Below are 20,888 nucleotides of genomic sequence, written 5' to 3'. Positions count from 1 at the left end.
GTTTTAATTACCTACTAGCAGACAACAAAATAACCAAAAATGTTCTGTATTTCAACTTTTAGAATAACTCTACTTCAGCTGAAAATATTCCATAAAAACATAATAGTGTCAAAGTCATATACATTTCATTAATCTTACCTTATAATAATTCTCATCAGAAGCAAGAGCTTTGGAAAGCCCAAAGTCACTAATTTTGGCATAATGTTGGGTAACTAGCAATACGTTTCTTGCAGCTAAATCTCTGTGTACAAAATTGTTTTCCTCCAAATATTTCATCCCCATGGAAACTTGATGCACCAACTCTGTTATATTCTTTTCCTTGACATGCCTGAAAGTTATAATTGAGTCTGTAAGAAGTCAGTAGATCATTTTCATGACTTTTAATGGTGCTATATTACAAATTCATTAAATGTTCTTCCTCACATCATATGGGTCATCTTGTTCATTTAATGTTTTAATAAACTTTGATTAAAATAGATGACAGAAGTGCCTCTTGAACAAAAAATAAGAGTTGTATACTCAAAACAGGCCAGTGATTGTGGAACGTTTGGAAACTATAGCAGTCTCATCAGAAAATTTTTGGTACAGAAGAGTCTTACAGTACCCTCCCCTCCACCCACCCTGTAGATTTAAAAAAAGAACCCATTTTCATTGGTAACTTTAAAAAATGTGAATACTAATCTCATTTGTGTGTGTGTGTGCTAAAACCTTATAAAACATTCTCAAAGACAACATACCGGTTTTTCTGCAAAAATTTATTTAGTGGTCCAAGTTCTGCCATCTCCATTACTAACATCCAAGACTCAGCTTCACATATGCCTATCATTCGGACAATGTATGGGTTATCCAGTTGCTGCATTACGTTTGCTTCTCGCAGTAATTCATCCTTTACAGCTGGGTCATTGTTTTCATTCTTAAGAATTTTTACAGCTACTGGCTTGGCACCTCTATAAAAAATAAGTTCAGTTGTGGGATTAGTAACAAAAATTTTAAGTTGAGCACGCACACACACACGCACGCAGACACATTTCTCAAGTCTACACCAACATTGATACTTCTAGGCTTATAGGAAAGATTAGAAATGGTGACATACTAAGGACTTTTGAATTCTTTTTGGCACTGAAAGGCCAAAAAGTGCTACAAAAGTATCTCTTACAATGGATGAAGTCAGCTGAATGTAAGATGGAAATGAAGGAATTATAGAAAAAATGTGCACATGCCCAAAAGAAGGGTCTTGTAAAGAACTCCAAGCCCTGCAAGCTCTCTCTGTGGCTGGGGAGAATTCCCCTGGTGTGGGTACAGAGAAGATCGCTAATAAGGCTGCCTTCAATAAGTCCTTGTATAGGGCATGTTGGTATGGTGGTGCGGGTACTGGGGGCAAGGCAGGGATATGCAACATTGTAGGTGATAGGGCAGCCAGGGGAGGCTGCTGTAACTTAAAGCACAAGGTCATTGTCTGGATAACTGTGAATTGTCACCAAGGAACAAGATTAGTGAACATGGAATGAAGACTCTGTTCAGCATTGCTCAATACTGCTCATGATCCAACCACGAAAGACTCACTTAAGGACAAGAAACATGTCCAGATTTAAAAGCTGATCATTCTTACACATACGGTCCACATGTTTCAATGAACCATTGTTAATATTTCAGGATAAAAATTCATGAAAATTGGGGAGGTTGCATTTTTATCAGTACAAACAGGAGCTGTTCTTCTCGCTTTGATCACAGAGACCCCAGCCACTCCAAAGAAGCGCTCCTCCTGTGAAGCAGCTATTGGGTAATGCTCAAAATGCGTCCGTGTTAAAGGAGCTTCCCGAAGGTGCACATTAAGGCACTGAAATGGATGTTCACTATACTTATTTAAACTGAAATGCACCAAGCTGTACAGTGTGCGCACTGGATTCTCTTCACCAGTCAATTCCCATAGAGAGGCTGCAGTGACTGGAGTGGGAGCACTAAGGGGACTGGCTCGTATGCACTACGGGAGGAAGCTAGAGACCACAAAATACCACGATGTACAGCCCCTCATAGAAACTACATAGCTGTACTGGGCACTTTTCCATTGTACGGGCTGAAATAATGGCTGGTGAGTACATGAAGCTTTCTATTTGGACAGAGAGGGAGAAATGTGTGAGAATTTCAGTTACTCATTCATTGTATATAAATCATTTTGTCACACTAAATAAAATGGTAGTAAAAAACTTACTTTTTCATTTTGTAGAACCCTTTCTTTACCGTACCAAAGTTACCAGAGCCAAGTTCTGCGTCCTCCAGATTCAGCATTGCTCTGTCTAGGTAGACATTTTTTGGCTTTATCTCCTCTGGATCTGCATATGGACTTTCATAGACTTCTGTATCCATGGGCAAGGCCTCCCTCTGATCTCCTGCATTTCAACCAATGAACGAGTTATCAAATTATAGTACGTCCATTACTCATGGCAATGCCTGCTTTTACAACTACTGTATCCACAATGTAGGTAACCAGAATTGTCACTTAGACCTTTGACTTAGCTGTATGAATATTTGCTTTTAGAAAGCCCAGCTGCTGCTTGCTTCATATACACAGGGCACTCCTCACATTGGGAAGTGATAGGGGGACAGAATGGGGATCTACTTCAACTTTTTATCTGTGAATTTTCCTTTCTACTACCACCAGCAGTAGAAAGTAGGGATGTAAGCGACTAGTCAACTATCCAATAAACATAATTGGATAGTTGACTAGTCCCTTGACTAGGTGCTTCCCCTTGTTGCCTCTATCAGAGGCAGTAAGAGGGGGTGGAGCAGGAGCCAGTGCTGGGTGGAGCTGACTTAAAAGCAGGTTCTCCCCAGCACTGGCTCCGTGGTGGGAAGGGGAGGCAGAGGGCAGTGGGGACCGGGCACAAGCTAGGAATCAGCTGATTCCCGGCTTGTGCTCAGTCCCAGAAAGCTACACCTCTGCTTTTTAAATGCATTAAGAGCTGGCCATCTCTTAATACATTTAAAAAGCAGAAGCACAGCATCAGGGACCCAGTGTGAGCTGGGAATCCACTGTCCTGGCTTGCATTGCCTGCCCCCTCCCCGCTGCACACTAGCCTTTTAAATGTATTAAGAGCTTGCTGGCTCTTAACCCTGCTGTGGCTCTGCCTTTTAAATGTATTAGCTCCCGGAGGCGGGTGCTAATCGTTCTGCAGTTCCTCTGCATATTAACTAATCGACTAGTTGATGGACATTCCATCAACTAGTTGATTAGTTGATTACGCTAAATTTAACATCCCTAGTGGAAAGTGTGATGTTTGTCATCACTACCTGAGTTGTCCTTGTTAGGACACTTGTGGAATATTTTTTCAGCCTTGTATACTTGAAAAATAAATAAAATATTACATATAAGTGAAGCCTTCCAAAGACAGTGTTTGTGGACACACTCTGCTTTGTGTGTTATTGTACGTGTTAACCTGTGCTCATATTTGTGTAATCTTGGGAAAAGCTCACTTATATGGGGACATCTTCTTTGTATGCCCTTACATTTTCCATTCAGCATAAATATCCACAGCCATTAACTTAAAAGCACAGTGCTATTCTAAAAAGTGACTGGTAAAGCCAGCACCATGAGCTTCTGTGGTTACTCTTGGCATGATTTCCAGATCCAATTTTATTGTCTTAAAAGGAACATGAGGTTTTACTAACTGTCAGACCTGTTCCAAAAGTCCAAGTTGTTAGGATCTTTCCTTCTCTTACATCATGCCTGGTGATGAAGATACTGGTAACCAAGTTGGGTGCCCACTTGCACCTCTACAACCTGATGTCTCAGAGTTTAGAGATGGGTGTGTTGGGGGGCAGGGGATATTCTGCACTCTTTTTCAAGTGGTACAGGTTGGTACGGTAGGGATGTGCAGGAGCACTGCTGGGCAAACTTTCCTGCAGGGTCCAGAGGCAGCACAGCCCCGCTTTGTCCCTCTAACATGCCCAAGGATGCATGTAGTAGAGACTAGCCCATAAGTAGCAACCATTTTAAATAGTTTGAAGTGTCTGCATTGAAATATTCATACATTTTAGAAGTTGACAACAACCAAATCATTTGTCTGACTTCTTAAGGGCATTATGCCAGCACGGGGCCCTGTGCTATTCCTGACCAAAGGGCGGGTGGAGAAATAAGCTAAATCCCCCATGTGCAGTTATTCATATTGTACCAACTTCTCTGACCAGGATGCAGTATCAATGTCTTTCTGCTCATAAGAAAAGAGCTGAGTATTTAGTGGGGTTCAATACAACCTCAGACTCTGTGTCAAGGTTCCATGCGAAAGGGAGAGAAGAAGGAAGGATCCTTCAATCAAATTTCTGGCCTCCTTTTACAGACACTGATCCACAGTGTTCTCCACTACCAAACTTGAGCCATGTGCATGGTGTTGCAGTAGTAGCCACTGCACAGTGGAAAACAAATACAGCTGAGTAAAGCAAGTTTACCCTTATCTGTATATCTGGGCTTGGTGGTGATAATTATCGGCAGTAGGAGGTAAAGGCTTTAGTATTGACATAACATATCTCTTCCTACCTTGATCAGCTCCCATTAGAGCTCTGGTCCTCTGCAGCACATAGGGATTAATAGATGCAGAATCTGCAGGCAGATGACGATGCGATGGATATAACTGCAGCACACAAATGGAATTTTCAGTTTGCTTAAGAAATGGTGTCTTTGAATGAATATTTTTTCAGAGCGTTAGGCATAATGAAAGATAAAGGTGGAGAAGTAGAGAGAAAGAAAGGAGTCAAACCAAGCTTCTCTCATCCTTCAGGTTATTGCTTGTGTAAATATGCAGGCCGAACAAAACATATGCTGCTAAAGCATAACAAGGTACTGCATATAATTCAGAGCATTGATTCTGAGAGAATTAACTTCAATGGGTCATGCACAAATCTTATCCTGTGGTCATTTTAATTTACATGCAATTTTCGAATCTGATTTTAGTGTAACATTGGAAATCCTTGGTCTTTAAAAAAAATTGTTTATCTCCTAATTAAATCTCTGCAAATCCAGGCCACACAGACATTCTTTGAGAACAAATATAGATATAGATCTATCTACCTATAGATCTATTTGTCTATATCTATAGGCAGTACATATATTGTAGAATGGCTCCTATTCCACTATTTTGAGGAAAACGAAAGTAGGCAGTGATGACTTTAATACTCTTAGACCATATCTACACTACACAAGAAAGTCAGCCTAAGATACACAACTCCAGGTATGAGTCTACGTACCTTACATCAAATTTTTGCAGCTTCCCCGCTGTGGGAGGTTTACGGGAAAAACTCTACCATCAACTCCCCTTACTCTTCGTGATTCTGTGGGGATGGGCGTAGCATCAGTGGTTGATTTAGTGGATCCTTTACTAGACCGCTAAATCAAACCCTGGAAGACCAATCTCCCCAGAGTCAATCTCGGGGTAAATGTAGACCTAGCCTTAGGCAATTAAAGATTATGGGCCAGATTCTCTGACCTACTCTGCCCCCTTTGTGCTATTCTATTTGCAAATAGACTATGTAGAATTGTAGCGTAAACAACAAATAATGGGTGAACTTGAGCTCTGGAGTGCCACCATTGTCCATTTATGCCACTGCCCTGGCAGAGTGGATCTATAATCTTCCCTATGGTATCATTCTGGTTTGTCCAAGTGGCTGGATTGTCCCCTTAGAGTCATATGCAAACAAGCATAAATTAGAGCATTCTTGAGGCTTCTTTGACCTATTGCAGGGGTCAAGCTGGGTTTTGGCTACCTCCAGAATTGAGGAGCCAAAAAGAGGGTGTAAAACTACCTTCCCTTTTCTCTGACCCTAACTTCAGGTCATGGGCCAAATTAGTCCTTTCAGACCCAAGGAATTAACCTGGGCACCAGTGACCAAGAGATGACTGAGTTCAGGATTCTGCCAAAAGGAAGAAAGCAGAGCAGCAGAATACAGAACCTGGACTCCAAAAAAGCAGATTTTAATTTCTCTCAGGTTACTGATGGGCAGGATCTCTAGGAAGCTAAACTGCTGGGGAAAGGAGTCCAGGAGAGCTGGCTGTATTTTAAAATAGTCTTGTTGAGGGCACTGGAACAGAACATCCCAAAGTGCAGAAGAAATAGCAAATGTGGCAGGTGACCTGCTTGGCTTAACAGTGAAAACTTTGGTGAGCTTAAACACAAAAAGGGAAGCTTAGAGGAAGTGCAAACTTGGATATATGATTAGGGAGGTGTATAAAAACATTGCTTGAACATGCGGGGGTATAACCGGGAAGGCCATAGTTCACTTGGAGTTGCAGCTAGCAAGGGATATGAAGGATGATGAGAAGGGTTCTACAGGTATGTTAGCAATAAGAAGATGGTCGGGGAAAGTGTGGGACCCCTATTGAATGGGAAAGGCAACCTGGTGACAGATGATGTGGAATAAGCTGAAGTACTCAATGCTTTTTTTGCCTCAGTTTTCACAAAGAGGTCAGCTCCCAGACTGCTGCACTAGGAAGCACAGTATTGGAAGGAGTTGAGCAGCCCTCCATGCTGAAAGAACTGGTTAAGGATCTGTTTAGAAAAAGCTGTATGTGCGCAAGTCCTAGGCTGGATTTAATGCTTCACAGGTGCTGAGAGAGCTCGCTGATGTGAGTGCATAGCTATTGGCCATTATCTTTGAAACTTCATGACAATCAGGGGAGGTTCTGGATGACCGGGAAAAAAAGCAAATGTAATTCCCATTGTTAAAAAAGGGAAGGAGGAGAATCTGGGGAACTACAGTCTGGTCAGCCTCACTTTAGTCACTGGAAAAATCATGGAACAGGTCTTCAAGGAATCCATTTTGAAACACATGAAGGAGAGGAAGGCGATCAGGAACAGTCAACAAGGATTTACCAAGGGCAAGTCATACCTGACTAACCTAATTGCCTCCTCTGATGAGATAACTGACTCTGTGGCTATGGGGAAAGCTGTGGACATGATATAACTTGACTTGTCCTTGGTGAAGCATTTCAATTGTTTACCTAAAAGAGTGTGCTCCAGGAGCCAGTCAATGGAAGCAAGAGCTAGGGGAGGAGGCTGGCCATTAGGGAAAACCGTATCCCCCATTTTTAGGGGTGAGGAGGAAGCTAGATGGGGCTGGAAGACTAAGAGAAGGAAAGATGGGGAAGCCAGGAGGAAAATATGAAATCATGTGACCAAGAGGGGAAGGAGTTTAAAAGAAAAGATAATGGATGAGGCTACAGATGAGAAATCGGAGCTCTTGAGGGATGGTGAAGTGAAAGAGATTGGAGAGAAGCCATTTTGATGATTTAGGGACATAGTGTCGGAGCACATAAGGTCAATCCTAATTTCTTCTAGTTTTCCCATTAGCTATTCATGATCCAGTCAAAAGGCATTGAAGAGAAGGATGAAAAAAATGGGGTAAATGCCCCAAAAAGTTGTTGAGAAGCTATTTAGGAAGGATGCTTCTTCTTTTGATTGTGCAGCATTTGCAGTAGAGTTAGAAGTGAGGAGTTCCAAAATGCATGGCAGAGGTGGGCTCTTCAATATCAGAGAAACATTGAGGTTTTAAAAAAATAGCTCCCTTGTGCTCTGCATTCTACGAGCTGTAAGCTAGCACAGCATCTAAAACATTTAACTAAAGTTGTGTGGGTCTGGGGATCGTGGGCTGCCCACTACCTTAGGCATGGATGCCATTGCCATGTGCCCACAACTTATGATTGGAAGTTGTTCCATGGGAATTGAGGGTGCCCAGCCTGACACTAAAATTGCCTGGATTTGTACGAGTGTGCTAAGCATGCAAAGTTATGAACCCAATGCCTTGAATAAAGGGAAATAAGAACAACCCAGGAAACTACAGACCGGTCAGTTTAACGTCTGTCCCAGGGAAGATAATGGAGCAGGTAATTAAGGAAATCATATGCAAACACTTGGAAGGTAATAAAGTGATAGGGAATAGCCAGCATGGGTTTGTGAAGAACAAGTCATGCCAAACTAATCTGATAGCTTTCTTTGATAGGATAACGAGCCTTGTGGATAAGGGAGAAGCGGTGGATGTCATATACCTAGACTTTAGTAAGGCATTTGATGCAGTCTCGCATGATATTCTTATTGATAAACTAGGCAAATATAACTTAGATAGGGCCACGACAAGGTGGGTGCATAATTGGCTGGATAACCGTAGTCAGAGAGTTGTTGTTAACGGTGCTAAATCCTGCTGGAAAGGGATAACAAGTGGAGTTCCGCAAGGATCTGTTTTGGGACCCGTACTGTTCAATATCTTCATCAATGATGTAGATATTGGGATGGAGTGTACGCTTATTAAGTTTGCAGATGATACCAAACTGGGTGGGGTTGCAACTTCTTTGGAGGATAGGGACATAATTCAAAATGACCTTAGCAAGTTAGAGAAACGGTCAGAGGTAAACAGGATGAAGTTTAATAAAGACAAATGCAAAGTGCTCCACTTAGGAAGGAACAATCAGTTCCATACATACAAGATGGGAAGCGACTGTCTAGGAAGGAGCATGGCGGAAACGGATCTAGGGGTCATAGTGGACCACAAGTTGAATATGAGTCAACAGTGTGATGCTGTTGCAAAAAAAGCAAATATGATTCTAGGTTGTATCAACAGGTGTGTTGTAAGCAAAACTCGTGAAGTCATTCTGCCGCTCTACTCTGCACTAGTTAGGCCTCAGCTGGAGTACTGTGTCCAGTTCTGGGCGCCACATTTCAAGAAAGATGTGGAGAAATTGGAGAGGGTACAGAGAAGAACGACAAGAATGATTAAAGGTCTAGAGAACATGACCTATGAAGCCAGGCTTCATGAACTGGGCTTGTTTAGTTTGGAAAAAAGAAGATTAAGGGGGGACATGATAGCGGTTTTCAAATATCTAAAAGGGTGTCACAAGGAGGAAGGAGAAAATTTGTTCCTCTTGGTTACTGAGGACAGGACAAGGAGTAATGGGCTTAAAGTGCAGCAGGGGAGGTTTAGATTGGACATTAGGAAAAAATTCCTAACTGTCAGGGTGGTCAAATATTGGAATAAATTGCCAAGGGAGGTGGTGGAATCTCCCTCTCTGGAGATATTTAAGAACAGGTTAGATAGACATCTGTCAGGGATGGTGTAGACGGAGCTTGGTCCTGCCTTGAGGGCGGGGGGCTGGACTGGATGACCTCTCAAGGTCCCTTCCAGTCCTATGATTCTATGATTCTATGAAATGGTCCCTGAGGTTTACTTTAAAAGCCTATGCAGGAAACTTTTTCTGTATTCATGATTAAGTAAAGCCCTTTTGACATAGCTGTAGCTCCCAGATAAAAAATGCAGCACGATATTTTCATTTTATTTCTTTTCATGATTGGCTGAATGTTCTCTAGAGTTTGTACAATTACTGTGCTTATATAACAGGGAATAATTGCTTCTGCTAAATTCAGCGGATCTCTTTGCTTTTTAGATGAGGAAAGATTTTACGCACCAATTTTTTTCTCGTTCTAACAGAAGCTCAGGAGAAATGGGATATAAATGGGGAAAAGGCTTAAAAACTAATAAACTCAGAATTTCTGGTGGACTGGAACTTGTTTGAAACTATGAGCCAAATACATGCTTGATAGTAGTACATACCTGGAGCCAGAATCAGAAAGAGGTAAAGTTATGAAAGACCAAAGAGTAGTTCTATTGTGCCATTTTATATAGGACATGTGTTCTTCCTGGTTAGTGTCATCGGTAATGGTAACAAAAGGCAAACATTGTTATTAGGATAACAAGGGAGCAAATAAAGTGAGTGATTGGTGGTAATTAGTGACATGACACCCTCCACCCCCACAATTTTTGAAGAATTTAAGGAGCAAATTTCATTGCAATGAAAAATATCAACAAGACACAGAGGAGCCACTTGTAGCTCCATGAATCTGGGTCCCATTTTGTGATGGACTTGGCATACTTTAGAGCATTTTGGCTTCTGCAAAGCATGCCTGTCACTTATGACTCACCAGCAGAAAATAGCTGAAGCAAAGTGCTGCTCTGGCCACACACCTAACAAGCCTCCGTACTGGAGGTGGAGGAGCAGTAAATCCCCAGATGAGGATATATGGTGATTTTCTATCTTATGCTTCAAAGAGCGGGGCAAAGAGAGCAGAAAGAAATGGTTTCACGTCTTCAGTCATTTAATTTTTAAATTAATTCAGTGAATAACCATTCTACTTGAGAAGAAAGCTTTGCACATGTGAACTGGTATACTGTTGTCTTTCTGAAGATGCCATAGTAAAAACAGCTTTTACATTACAGTGAACTAGCATTATTCATCTCATGGAGGAGTTTATCACTCAAGATGAATCATGACTACTGATATTTCAAGCACTCGTATCTATTCTGGCATCTTGCTAAACTGGGAAATAAGGACCATCTTTCCAATATTCTAGTTGGACATTTGCAGGTTCAAATATATCCCAGCAGAGTTTCCTTTATATTGCAAACCCCTATTTTCATTAGGATTGCTGGCTGAATTATATTCTAACTTACAGTTTGATAAACAAACCATTTTCAAAAGTCTGTGCTTTTTTGCCTGCATGACTAATCAGGAAATGCAAACCATTTACACTTGTTATGCAATTGACAGCTTTCTTTGTCTTTTATACCTGACTGAATGAAGGCTTACAGAATATGCTGCTTTTTGGTTTTTGCTTTTCTTTTCAATAGCATGTCCTTCGGAGCAAATGACTAGAAGTGTGTGGGAGGTGCTTATTGTTGCATGAACATGTGCTGTGTAATAACATCAGAGGATGCCATTCTTATTAAATGATGTGTGTAAGAGTCTCAGTCTGCAGTAGTTTGCCAGCGGGAGCTTTGATTGAGGAGAGGCTGGAGGATTTGATCTCATACTCTTCCTATCTGGGTATATACGTGGTCTGATTGTGAAAAGTGATAATTGGAAAAAGAAAAATAATCTAAAAGCCATTCTGAATAGAACTGTAGAGCTCTGATATTACACAGCATATGTCTCATTAGTATTATTCTTGGTTTTGACTGTCAATTTACAACCTGTACTTGAGTAAGAATGTGCATTAGGCTTTGGTGTGTGCACAGATTTTGTTTGGGTATACAGGCAGTCCCCGAGTTACGCAGATCCGACTTACGAACGGGGATTTTCTCGCCCCGGAGGACTGGAGCGGCGGGACGCCTGGTCCCGCCGCCCGCCTCCTCCGGGGCGAGAAAAGCTGCTCCCCGTCTCTCTGGTCTGCTGGGGGAGCCAGCAGACCAGGGAGACGGGGAGCAAAGCGGCGGAGGACCCGGGGCCGGACCCGCGGCCGCTTCCAGATCAGCTTTGCTCGGCATCTCCCTGATCTGGAAGCGCCGCGGTCCGGCCCGGGTCCGCCGCCGCTTTGCTCCGCGTCTCCCTGGTCTGCTGGGGGGGGACACAGCAGACCAGGGAGATGTGGAGCAAAGCCCGGGGCCTGTGGTAGAGCAGGTGGGGCGCTGCCGGTTGGTCCCGCAGCACCGCTCCTTGGCGCTACTGGACCAACCCGGCAGCACCCCAGATGCTCTGCCCCAGGAGTCCTGATTCAGCCGCTGGGAGCCGAGGAGCGGCCGCGCTACTGGATCAACTCAGCAGCACCCGAGCTGCTCTGCCCCAGGCGTCCCCAAGTTATCCGCTGCTGAAACCGACCAGCGGCTGACTACAGGAAGCCCGAGGCAGAGTTGCTCTGCCCCGGGCTTCCTGGAATCAGCTGCTGATCAGTTTCAGCAGCAGCTGACTTGGGCACGCCTGGGGTTCTTAAGTTGAATCTGTATGTAAGTCAGAACTGGTGTCCAGATTCAGTCGCTGTTGAAACTGATCAGTTTCAGCAGCGGCTGAATCTGGATGCCAGTTCCGACTTACATACAGATTCAACTTAAGAACAAACCTACAGTCCCTATCTTGTATGTAACCCGGGGACTGCCTGTAATTGTTTCGTGGGGGGAGGGGTAATTTTTTTTAACTCCAATAGTTATATGGGTATAAATAACCTCTCCTGTGGGCACAATTATACACTTCCCTTCCCTTTCAAGAACTGACTGTATAGGTTGATGTAGGCACTTTTATATTGGCAAAACTGCATCCAAAATTGGGGAAGCAGTGTTACCTACTCATAAAATACTTATATATGAAAGTAGCACAATATCTTATGCTCACTCATGACCCTGTGCAGGTGCTGAGGCCAAGCTAATATCTTGCCTGTTATTTGTATTATGTTACAGTTGCTCCACTCAGAACTGGGTTGCATTTTATTGGGTACTGTAAAATATTAATTAAATCTTCCCTCCCCCTCCTTTAATTGTTTAGCATCTAGAAAAGAGATGTAAAGCTTTTGGTGTGTTTGTTTTACTATTCTATTAAGGTATTGTTGGAGACATTTTAGTCCCCAGTAGATGGCACTAGTTGATTTAGATGTTCTTTTTCACAAGGTGACTTGAACTTCCTTTATCTAAAATAATACTTTAACTGCCTATTTTGAGTCACTGAAGAAGCTCCCGGGAAACATTTGGTTTGACATTTATATATTTATTGTAGAAAGTTTGTGTCTGTATTTTTGTCTGTGAGTCCATTTGTTAAAGAATTCCTCCTGAATGATAAGAGCTAGAACCACCAAATTTGGTATACAGCTTCCTCCTATCCTAACTTAAAGCAAGGTTTGGGTTTGGTTATGCCAGGAAAATAGGATATACCTGGAATCTAATTGTTTTCCATAATATGGAAAGACAGGGGGGTCTGAAAGGAGGGCCAGCTATACTACATAGTGACCAAAGGCAGGGTGTGTGGGGGGGGGAGAAGAATGGTTACAACAGCAAGAGAGTGGCCAGTTGGGGCCCAGACTATCTATATTGCCAGTTACTGGCCGTGGGTAAGTTACCCCTAGTGTAAACCCCTTTCTCCCCGTCCTTCCATTTCTGTCTTTGAAAATCTCTTTAAATCCTTGGACACAGACTTTTCTATGAAATATAATGAAATAATAGTTTGTCTTATAAAACACTATTAATGTATTGGTTATGAATGTTGATAGTCACCTAAAATGAAAAAAGGCTAGGAGTCATTGATGGTAGCATAAGCTGCTTGCAGTACCACTGGTTAGGTGGTGTACGGACTTGCTGAAGAAGGAACAAATAAGGATGCTGGTGGTTGGCTAGTCTTTTGTTGCTGAGGCTACTTCTAGACTACATGCTTCTTTTGGAAGAAGCTTTTTTCTGAAGAGATCTTCTGAAAAAACGTCTTCCAAAAGAGAGCGTCCACATTGCAAAAGTGCATGAAAAAAATGGATCTGCTTTTTCAAAAGAGAGCGTCCAGACTGAATGGACGCTCGCTAGCATGTAAGCTGTGATTGCAATGGACAGAATGGCCACGAGGACACCTGTGCTTTTTCCTTTTCTTCTGAAAAAACTCCCTCTTCCCCCTCCAAAAGGACTTCTTCCTCGTAGAATGAGGATTACCAATGCTGGAAAAACCCCTCTGTTCTTTCAATTTTCCTGCAGAAGAATGCAATTGTAGTGTGGACGTTCCTCAAGTTTTGTCGGAAAAACAGCCGTTTTCCCGACAAAACTCTGTAGTGTAGACATATCCTGAGTGCTTATAGATACAGTGATGTCCAGTGACTTTTCTTTTCTGACCATGCTCACCACAGAATTCCACTCTATGTTCCCTATGCTCCAGTGTACATGTGAACCTGTTGAAAAGGATGGGTGGGAGAAAAGTATTGAAGGTAAATGGACTATGGTGCTGCGGGTATGCTGACAGTCCATTTCTAGGTCCCTCTGATGCAGTGGTTGTGGGCTCACTCTTGTCTATGTCTACCAGAGATTGGAATCTAGAGGAGGGTGAGCTATCTGAGGCTCAGTCTGCAGTAGATTTATGTCATGTTGGTAAGTTTGGGGAAGAAACTGGAAGATTTGTGAAATATTATAACTTCTCTTACAGAGGCTGTCTGCTTTTTGTGATGTGGGTGCACCATCCAGGATCTGCATCAATCCCCATCTGATACTAGATGATTTTATAGCAGCTTTCCCCCCATCTATACCTGCCAAGAATTGAAGCCCCAAGGAGCTGATTAATCAACATCAGTTTAATCAAATAAAAGCACCCACACTCCTCATATTCAACATCATTTTCAGATGGGCTTTAAAAATGTGTGTCCAAAGCTTTGGGCACACATGTGCATGCAAATGGAGCTTTTACAGCAGGGCCTTCTTCTGCAAGTCCTACTTGGTGCCCAGCCAGACAGCAAAGGTTTTTTGTGCTCCAGCATGACAAATAAGATAAGCACTAAGCATAGTATAGTTCTCCACACTGACCAGGAGTAAATTGTAAGCGTCTTTTGTGTCTGCTTCTTTACTCTCAAGAACATAGGATAAAAAAGGGTGAGATGGATGAAGAAAGGACCAAAGTGTTATTCTCAACATGCAATGAAGCTGTTAGGTATGTGCTTGAGGCTTTGACTCTCTACCTATCACTGTGAAGAGGTAACTTGTTGGCCATTCAAGAGATTCTCTTTAATGCAGAATTGAGTTCTCCCGCATCGCCTAACCCTGATCACCTTTTCCCTTGTGTTTATTCTTGCAACATTGTGCACTTGCACAGTGCATGATCAACCCCAATACTTAATGACATAATCTGTGCACATAAATTCTGTAGGACTTCTATGCACATTTTAGTGATTGTTTGAATATTTGACCCTAAATGTATTCACTAATGCATAACACAAGCCAATTTTCTGACAACTAATAATAGTTTTGTGCTAGTATAATTCATTATTTTTAAATATATCTCCCTTATATTTTATCTCAGGCATACTGGTAACAGTGCTAACATTTCTGGATGTGAGGAGTAAATTAGCTAATTTTTTTTACCATTGCTAAGGATTAGGTATTGGTTTAATTTAATTAACCAAGACCACATTTGTGCATATGTTTTGTGATTAGATAAACCAAGGATTATAAGCAAAAAGATTATCAAATTTACACAAGGAAATTGTTAGTAGCCAGACACATGCTTTAGCAGTAAGCTGGAAAGGAAGTGAGGTTAGCCAAGTGTGGGTAAATCCTTTCACTCATTCAAAAAACCTACAAAGACTGTATTATGCACCTTTTTGCTGCCAGGCTTTGGAAAGGTGTACGATTTGAATCTTGAGATAATTCCACCTGCTGACCAAGTCTAGAAACCATAATGTCAAAGAGGAACAGTAAATGTGTCAGGAAAATCTCTCAAGGTAACTTATAAACAGATGTATTAACAAGAACAATCTTCCAGAACGTACCTGGTATTTCTCTATTCTGTGCCTCTAAACGTACTTTTAAGTTATCACATTGTATCAAAAAAAAAAAAAAAAAGCAAAAGTAGCATGTGAAATCTCTAACAGCTCTCCCTTAAACCATATCACTCCCTCCTCCTCTAAATCTCTCCTTTAGAAACCATAATATCCCAATATAAAGGAGAAAACACAACTGTTATTAGCATCATTGGGAGAAATTCTGCTTCCAGTTACATGTGTGCAATCCCACTAATTTTAGTGGACTTCTATGTGTGTAGAGAAAAATTTATTCCTTCATATTGTATAGAATTTTCAAAGTTGGAAAACACACCAGATTGCTGAAATACTAGAGGCATATTTGACTACAGTTATAAATCAAAGACCACTATACTTTTCTCCCAGTCATTTTCACTGTAAACCTTTTCTACTCCTATAGGTTGAACCTCTCTTAACTGGGACTCTCTGGTTCAGTAACATCTGTGGTTTGGTAGGATCACGGATACTGTTGGACCAGAGAGAGCCTGGACCAGAGGGATGGGTGGCCCAGGAGTTGGCCATGGCAGCCCTGGGACAGCAGAGCCATGGCAGCCCTTGTGGCCCCGAGGAGCAGAGCCCTGGTGGCTCCAGAACAGCGGATCCACAGCAGCTCTGGCAGCCCAGGGAAGCGAAGCTGCAGAAATCCCACTGGCTCCAAGGAGCAGAGTACTGGTGGCTCTGGGGAGCAGAGCCATGGCTTCCGTGGAAGCCCTGATGCTTTGAGCCCTGGCAGTGCTGGAGCTGGGAAGCTGCAGCGGCCCTAGGATAATGGAGTCCAGCAGCCCCAGGGAGCAGATCCCTGGCAGCTCCAGAACCATAGCAGTCCTGACATGGTGGAGCTGTGGCAGTGTTGGTGTCTGAGAGGCATGGGAGCCCAGCCACGATGGCCCTGGGATAGTGAGTCCCAGAAGTCCCTGGGCATTAGAGCTTTAGCAGCCCTAGGGTGAGTGGAGCCTAATGGCCCCAAGCCAGCAGAGCTGCAGTGGCAGGGACTGGCCAGTGGAGCTGAGAGCCAGTGACCTGGAGGCAAGTGAGCTCCACTAGGTCTGCTGATGACACTTAGGACATGTCTAAACTACATCCCTCTTTCGAAAGAGGGATGTAAATTAGATAGACTGAAATTGCAATTGAAGCCGGAATTTGAATTTCCCATGCTTCATTAGCATGATGGCGGCCGCACGTTCTTTTGAAAATGCGTATTTCGAAAGTGAAACCGTGGTCTAGATGCGGTTCTTTCAGGAAAAAAAAACTTTTTCAAAAGATCCTGTACTCCTCAAAAAATGAGGTTTACAGGATCTTTTGAAAAAGTTTTTTTCCCCCAAAAGAACTGCATCTAGACGGCAGTTTCACTTTTGAAATACCTGTTTTTGAAAGAACGTGTGGCTGCCATTATGCAAATGAAGCACACCGCGGCAGCCATTTTTATTTTAATGAAGTGGGGGATATTTAAATCCCCACTTCATTGACTATGTCGGGTAGTAATTTACATGCCTCTGCCGGCATGCCTCTGCTGACATACCCTAAGGGAAGCAGGAGTAGCAGGGTATGGTAGGGTAGGAAGAAGGCAGCCAGAAAATGATAGGTAGGTTCTGGGGACTTGTTGGAGCAGGACAGGGAGAATAAGGCAGAACTATATGGAATAAGGCGTGTGAAGGTAGGTGGAGAAGCAGAGTGAAATCTGCCTTGGTGAGGAGAATCCTGTTGGTTCCCTGGCAGGTGGGAAGGACTTGGGCTGTATGCTGGTTGTCTGTGGGAGGAAGGGAATGGGTTTGACTGCTACAGTTAAAAAGGAACAGACAGGTAAGGGGAGGAGCTCCTTGCCATCCAGCTTTGTAAAATTCAAGAGGTACAATCCTCCAGGATTTCTGAAAACTGTTATCTTAGAGCAGACCTAGCACACTCTGAAAATGGTGTATTAGAAATAGCTGGTTAACTGCAGATTCTACACTGCCTGCATCAGTGTTTGAATTGTTCTGCATTCTTCTGAGTATGCATTTCTATCTTTGTAGTTTGAATTCTTTTTCAACTTAAGTCTTGTATATAAGAACTGCGGCATAAGTGGTCAACTGAACAGTTCAAGAGTTACCATTTCTCCACAAGGATGCCCATATGGGAATTCAGATATGGTAAGTAAACCATTTGAGCTCTGTAGATAACAGGATTCCATGTAATTTTCTATTTTTTCCCTTTATATTTAAAAAGCAAAGAAAAGATATACAAGAAACTCAATGCAACACCAATGTTCAGGTGTTAATTACAGAAAAAGTGATACATTATGCATTACTTACCACATAGTCTGACTACAGCAATAATTTTAGAAAAGGAACTACCAAGGTATGCACACAATGCTTATCTCATTGAATCTTTTTCCTCTCAAAACCCTCCTTACTCTTTTACCACATGTCTAAGAATGGACTCAAAACTGCTTCAAATTAGGTCAATAACACAATTGTTATTCACTTCTACGGCAGAAGAGTCTACCTCTAAGTCCCTTCTAATCCTAAAAATGTGTGTGTAGAATTCTATTCGTGTGAACAGGCCTTTCATAGTCAATGGGACTATTCACATGAGTAAAAACACACATTTAAGTGTTTACAGTACTGGAGTCATAGTATGTAAAGAATCATTAACAACTTTGGAGACATAAATAACATTAAATTATAACAACACAACTAGAATTAGAGTTGCACAGCAATTTCACTAATGAAGCAGAGAGAGAAAAGTTTGGCCTGTGTTCTTTCATTACATGATCATGCAACATTAGTCCATTTAACCTACTATTCAACTAATATATAAAAAAACAGAACTACATTATTCTATAAGCTAACATGCAGTAATATTTTTTACTGTATTTCAAAGTGAAAACTGTACCTTTAACAGTGTACCTTACAACATTTTATAGAGCTTCAAGGGTTTACTTTTCATGTTTGTTTAAACTTCAACTTTTTCTACATATTTGCAAGCATGTAGGTAGTATTTACATTCTGTCTTCACTAAGGTTTTGTTAATAAGATGACTTGTGTATCATTGACATGTTTAATATTAGTTACACATACGCTGTAAGGATGCCAAACCTCAAGACCAAGATTTTCAACAGCGGTGCATATGTCAAAGGCCTGATTTACAGAAAACACAGGCCTCCTACCTCTGAAAATTAGGCCCCGTTAAGATGTCTTCAGCTAGTGGCCAAAAATTCAGGCAGCCATCTTTTTGAAATTTTGGCCAAATCCAGATATTGTATGATGGTTCTCACTTTCATGAATGTATTTCCTGAGGATATTTCTTTCTGGAAAAAGCCACTTGAACAATCTACCATTGCAGTAAGAGGTGGTTGTGTTTTGTGATAAAGGGAATGGATGGTAGACAGCTTGAGCAGTCATGCCAACATCAGCACAAAAGCTAGAGCTAATCTGGACCAGCAGGGAATGGAAGCAGCACTTTTGAGAATTTTTTTTCTTCTTTTAAAACACATGGTGAAGTCTTAGCTCCACTGAAATCAATAGCAAAATGCCTACTGATTTCAATGGGGCCAGGATTTCACCCAAAACTTGTGATTAAGGTGAAGATGTACAGATCTTGTTTATATGAGAAAAAGTATTTCTTTTGTTTTTTAAAACGTATGGTATGGATATCCCCTGTCCTTACATGGCTTTAATAATGTCACCCCTCTAGCTGGCACATGTGAGCTAGTGCAAGACCGGGCCCTTAGTTTGTAACACCAAATCAAAGTTGTCCCTGAGACCAATGTGAGAATTCAAGAAGCCTGTGTACATACATGCAGGCAGCAATGCTATTGTGCTTTTGTGCTTTGCTTGAAAGTATTAAATTATTATTATTTTAAATATTTTATCTCTGCCATCACTTTCTTCCATGTTCTGTTGTTATTGACCAAATAACACTAAAAGGCTGAAGATAGGGGTATTGTGCTGCTGTTTACCTAAGTGCTATCACCAGTCCTCACTTTGCTACAAGCTTATGTATGATACACTTGCATGTCTAAATGGCATTTTGTTTTCAATTTGTCGTCATTCATGGAGACCCAGGACAATCCACCTACTACTGCATATTTAATAGGAGCTGACTGATATGGGCTCCTGTAAGCCTAAAACACAGTCTTAGTTTGGGTATGTTGGCTCTCATACTCTTCCCCAGAAAGAATGCTCTAAAGCTCAACAGTTCTGTATTCTTTCTGTATTGTTTTTCTGTATCGGACATTTCCCTAATTGGAATTCTAAGTGTAAACATTCATAAGTGTTACAGGTACAAAATCTACTTTTTAGATATTTTTCAATACTACTGGAAGATAGATACCTAAGTCCCATTTATACCTTGAAAAGCATCCCTATCTTTTCCCTAAAATATAACAAGTTGTATGATCGCATGTGTTGGTGCATATGTAATTAAAGACTCCTTTGCAATCCATATGGGCAAGCAAGGCAGAGTTCTGTTGGATGCAAAACTCAATTCTGAAGTTCTTGTGCTTTGTGTGATTAAAATTTCAAGTTTGGGGCCAAATCCTGCCCTCTGTTGCACTAAGGAGAAAAAAAGGAAGGAAGTCTAGAGAATCGTTTACCACCTTTCCATATTTTGCAGAAGCAGCAGGGCAGAATGTTTCCAGACAGCCCAGCACATAGTCCTGGTTGTAATCTCTGCCTGCAAACCACATCCTAAAGGGTGCATGGCCTGAGGTTGAACAAGGGTGCTTCTAGCCTCACAGTCAGCAATAGCCCAACCCAACACTAGCTGAAGTCAGTGGAAAAAATCCTAATGATTTAAGCACATGTTGGATCAGGCCTTTTCAAAGCCTGGTGTCAGCAACAAGTGCTAACTGGAAATCTTGTTTCTTAAGTTTTTCTTTTTTTCCCCTTCTCCTTTCGCACAAAACAGTTCTTCCCTGTCTACACTGGCCTTCTTGATCAAGTATTCTTGCACAAGAGGGCTTTTTCCCAAGCGGGAATGTGAAAGTATTTGCTCAAGAAGCACTGATTTTGTAAATTACAAAGTCAGTGCTCTTGCGCAAATTCAAGTGGCCAGTGTAGACAGCTGGCAAGTTTTTGCGCAAAAGCAGCTGCTTTTGCACAAAATCTTGCCAGTGTAGACTCACCCGTGGTGTATAACTCCAAGCAAAAACTGGTCAACGGAATAAGCCACCTAGAACACTTCAAACTTGGGGTAATGAACTTTTTCCATGTGTGGGCTATATACAACACTGATAAGAAAATCAATTACAGGCAGTCCCCGAGTTACGCAGATCCGACTTATGTCGGATCCGCAGTTACGAACGGGGCCGTTCCTCTCTCTTGTCTCCAGCAGACCAGGGAGAGGAAGCAAAGCGGCGGAACACGTGGGCAGCGGACATCCCTGTCCGCTGCCCACGCGCTCCGCGGCTTGGCTCTGCTTTGCTCTGCTTTGCCTCCCCCCGTCTGCAGACCAGGAGGACGGGGGGGGGGGGGGCAAAGCACAGCCAAGCCGCGGAGCGCCCGGCCAGCTGACGCGTCTGGGCTGTCAGCTGACCGCGCGCTCCGCGGCTTGGCTCTGCTTTGCTCTGCTTTGCCCCCCCCGTCCCCCTGGTCTGCAGACCAGGGGGACGGGGGGCAAAGCAGAGCAAAG

General features: G+C 42.3%; 1 protein-coding gene across 3 annotated transcripts in view; it reads right to left on the bottom strand.

Moving 5' to 3' along the window:
* Positions 1-20,888, bottom strand: part of SYK (spleen associated tyrosine kinase) — an 87,864-nt gene that overhangs the window by 5,892 nt on the left and 61,084 nt on the right. For 2 of the 3 annotated variants that reach the window (XM_075931891.2, XM_075931890.2), the window contains 5 exons: positions 15,077-15,145; positions 4,532-4,625; positions 2,210-2,387; positions 738-947; positions 139-328 (listed from right to left, as the gene is read on the bottom strand). In XM_075931891.2, coding sequence (XP_075788006.1) covers positions 139-328; positions 738-947; positions 2,210-2,387; positions 4,532-4,625; positions 15,077-15,145 — 741 coding nt within the window. The remainder of the gene's footprint in view (positions 1-138; positions 329-737; positions 948-2,209; positions 2,388-4,531; positions 4,626-15,076; positions 15,146-20,888) is intronic. The other variant, XM_075931892.2, reaches the window with a different exon arrangement.

This window comes from Pelodiscus sinensis, chromosome 6 (assembly GCF_052426305.1).
Source record: "Pelodiscus sinensis isolate ZL-2025 chromosome 6, ASM5242630v1, whole genome shotgun sequence".
Lineage (NCBI taxonomy): Eukaryota > Metazoa > Chordata > Testudines > Trionychidae > Pelodiscus > Pelodiscus sinensis.
The sequence above is the reverse complement of the archived record's forward strand: the minus strand, read 5'-3'. Positions and strand labels throughout refer to the sequence as shown.